General features: G+C 44.6%; 1 protein-coding gene across 1 annotated transcript; it reads left to right on the top strand.

The window, feature by feature from the left end:
• Nucleotides 1–592: 592 nt before the first annotated feature.
• On the top strand, nucleotides 593–1,748 carry LOC147638225 (tetraspanin-8-like). The gene is made up of 2 exons (XM_086795235.1): nucleotides 593–1,192; nucleotides 1,341–1,748. The coding sequence occupies exons 1-2, from the start codon at nucleotides 695–697 to the stop codon at nucleotides 1,641–1,643; spliced, it is 801 nt and encodes a 266-aa protein (XP_086651361.1). The 5' UTR covers nucleotides 593–694; the 3' UTR covers nucleotides 1,644–1,748.
• The last annotated feature ends 718 nt before the right edge of the window (nucleotides 1,749–2,466 follow it).

A 2,466-nucleotide genomic window follows, 5' to 3' on the forward strand; every position in this document is an offset into this window, starting at 1 on the left:
GTCGCCATTCATGTCAAACTTAATTTACATCATGTTGATTAAAGTGTGTTATCAATGCCACCGCCTTCATTCCGATGAGGACAACTTCCTTCAGCGATGTTTTGTTGAGATTAATAGAGCACAAAGCTTTTCAAAAATTACTTAAGAAATTGGGTCAAGTATCATTTTCTACCTCAATGGCATAGACTACCCATTCCTTATTCTTGTTCTTAGTGCTTCACTATAGGAAAACCCATTTCCTTGGGGTAAGCGAGAGAATGCCCAACCTTCATCGTTAAAAAATTGAGGCGTGTAGGAAAGCACAACTCGAATTTTGAAATTTTGAAAGTGTGAGAATTGGAATTGACATCGTCAACGATACAAGGTCCTACATTGTAGGGCTTTAGGCACACGCTCCGTCTGGATAAGCTGATAGCCAGGCCAAGATCTCTCTCTCCATATATATATATATATCGCTGAAGGTTTCTCACATAACACTCATCAGCTTTTTTAGTGTGGTTGTTTGACTAGCCTATGCATCCCTCCACCCCCGCATCCAGACAACATACAATCTCTGCTTGAACTCTACGTACATACAATCTCTGCTCTTGGAGATCACCTCTGCAAATTCAGCTCCATCTGTGATCGATCCGGCACACTTAGCTAGCTTATAGCAGGTGCAGTGATCAGTTTGATTGAATCAAAGCAGATTAATATGGGCGTGAGCAACCATCTGATAGGGATCCTCAATTTCCTCACCGCCCTTCTCTCCATCCCCATATTAGGTGCCGGCATATGGCTTGCAACCAAGCACAGCACAGACTGCATGCGCTTCCTGCAATGGCCGGTCATCATCATCGGCCTGTTCTTACTGCTGGTATCTCTGGCGGGGCTGGTGGGCTCCTGCCGCCGCGTCACGTGGGTGATGTGGGTTTATTCCGCGGTGATGCTGCTCCTCATTGTGTTGTTGCTGTGCTTCACGGTGTTCGCCTTCGAGGTGACCAACAAGGGCGCCGGCGACGCCGTCTCCGGCAAAGGATCCAAAGAATTCCACCTGGGCAGCTACTCTAGCTGGCTGCAGAAGCAGGTGAACAAGGCCAGCAACTGGGACAAGATCAAGAGCTGCCTGGCCGACTCCAAGCTCTGCAGCCGCCTCGACAACGACTACACCACCAGCGCCGCCTTCTCTAGCGCCGACCTCTCCGCCATCCAGGTATGCAAGAAGGCCATCGGATTCATGGATATTGCTCTCAAATTAAGGGGCGCATTTGATCATAGTTCATAATATAGTTTTCTATTGACAGCTTGCTTTGCTCAGAATTAAAGCGTATACTTAATTTTCAATGTTGATGATCATGCAGTCCGGATGCTGCAAACCTCCCACCGCTTGCAATTTCACCTTCGTAACCTCTACCAACTGGACCATAATCGCAACCAATGAGGGCGCAGACGCAGATTGCCAAGCTTGGAGTGATGATGCCTCCCAGCTGTGCTACGCCTGCAACTCTTGCAAGGCGGGGGTTCTTCAAAACGTGAAGCAAGACTGGCGCAAGGTCGCCATCGTCAACGTTGTCGTGCTGGTGTTCCTCATCATCGTCTACAGTGTAGCTTGCTGCGCTCTCAGAAACGTGAGGAGAGACAAATCCTACGGTTATAATGCCTAAGCACGGAGTCTCTCAAGGTCATGTTCACAGTCCCACCATCTCTCGAGCCCATGCGTTAATTTTGTTTCTTAACATTTTTTCAGAAAACGATATACTTTTCTGGCATCTTTCATAAAACGTGTGGTCATCATTAAGTCTCCATACTCCCGATTTAATTTTAATGATAAAATATGTGCTCCCATGATCGTTTATTATGTACCGATAGGTCTCCATGTTCCTGATTTGATCGATATAAAGTTGCGACCTACATCCAATTTTTGAATCAGGGATTGGTACAGCATCATCCAAAAAAACGGCCCTGTGTTACAGAGATTCATAATTCCTCCTTATGGCGAGTTCGATTGATGAACAAGCGATATGCTATGCAATTTTTAACTCCTTGCAATGCCACTCCTTGGCATTGCAATAGGATTAAAAAGAGAATTGGATTTGGTTATATCACAGACATGCTATGCAATTTTTTACTCCTTGGCATTGCAATAGGACTAAAAAGAGAATTGGATTTGCTTATATCACAGCCTCAGCATACACAGACACACATAGTACATATAATTCTTAACTCCAAGTCCACATATAGCACTTAAAAAGGATTCTATACATGATTTCAAGTGTGATTTGGATGAAACTTGCAGGCTTAAGTGCTATTGTAGTTACTTAGATATTCACAAGAATGGTCGTGGCATTTTTAAAAAGGAGATGAATGCATGCATAAAAGATAAGACAAAGGAGCATATAGAGTAGGCTACTATCTGTGGCAATATATGATAGAGGGAGAGGGTAGCAAACTACCTAGAGGGTGGAGGATCATCTTAATGTCAACAAC

The sequence above is a fragment of the Cibotium barometz genome, chromosome 5 (assembly GCF_041138505.1).
Source record: "Cibotium barometz isolate CiBa-2024 chromosome 5, ASM4113850v1, whole genome shotgun sequence".
NCBI classification, from domain to species: domain Eukaryota; kingdom Viridiplantae; phylum Streptophyta; class Polypodiopsida; order Cyatheales; family Cibotiaceae; genus Cibotium; species Cibotium barometz.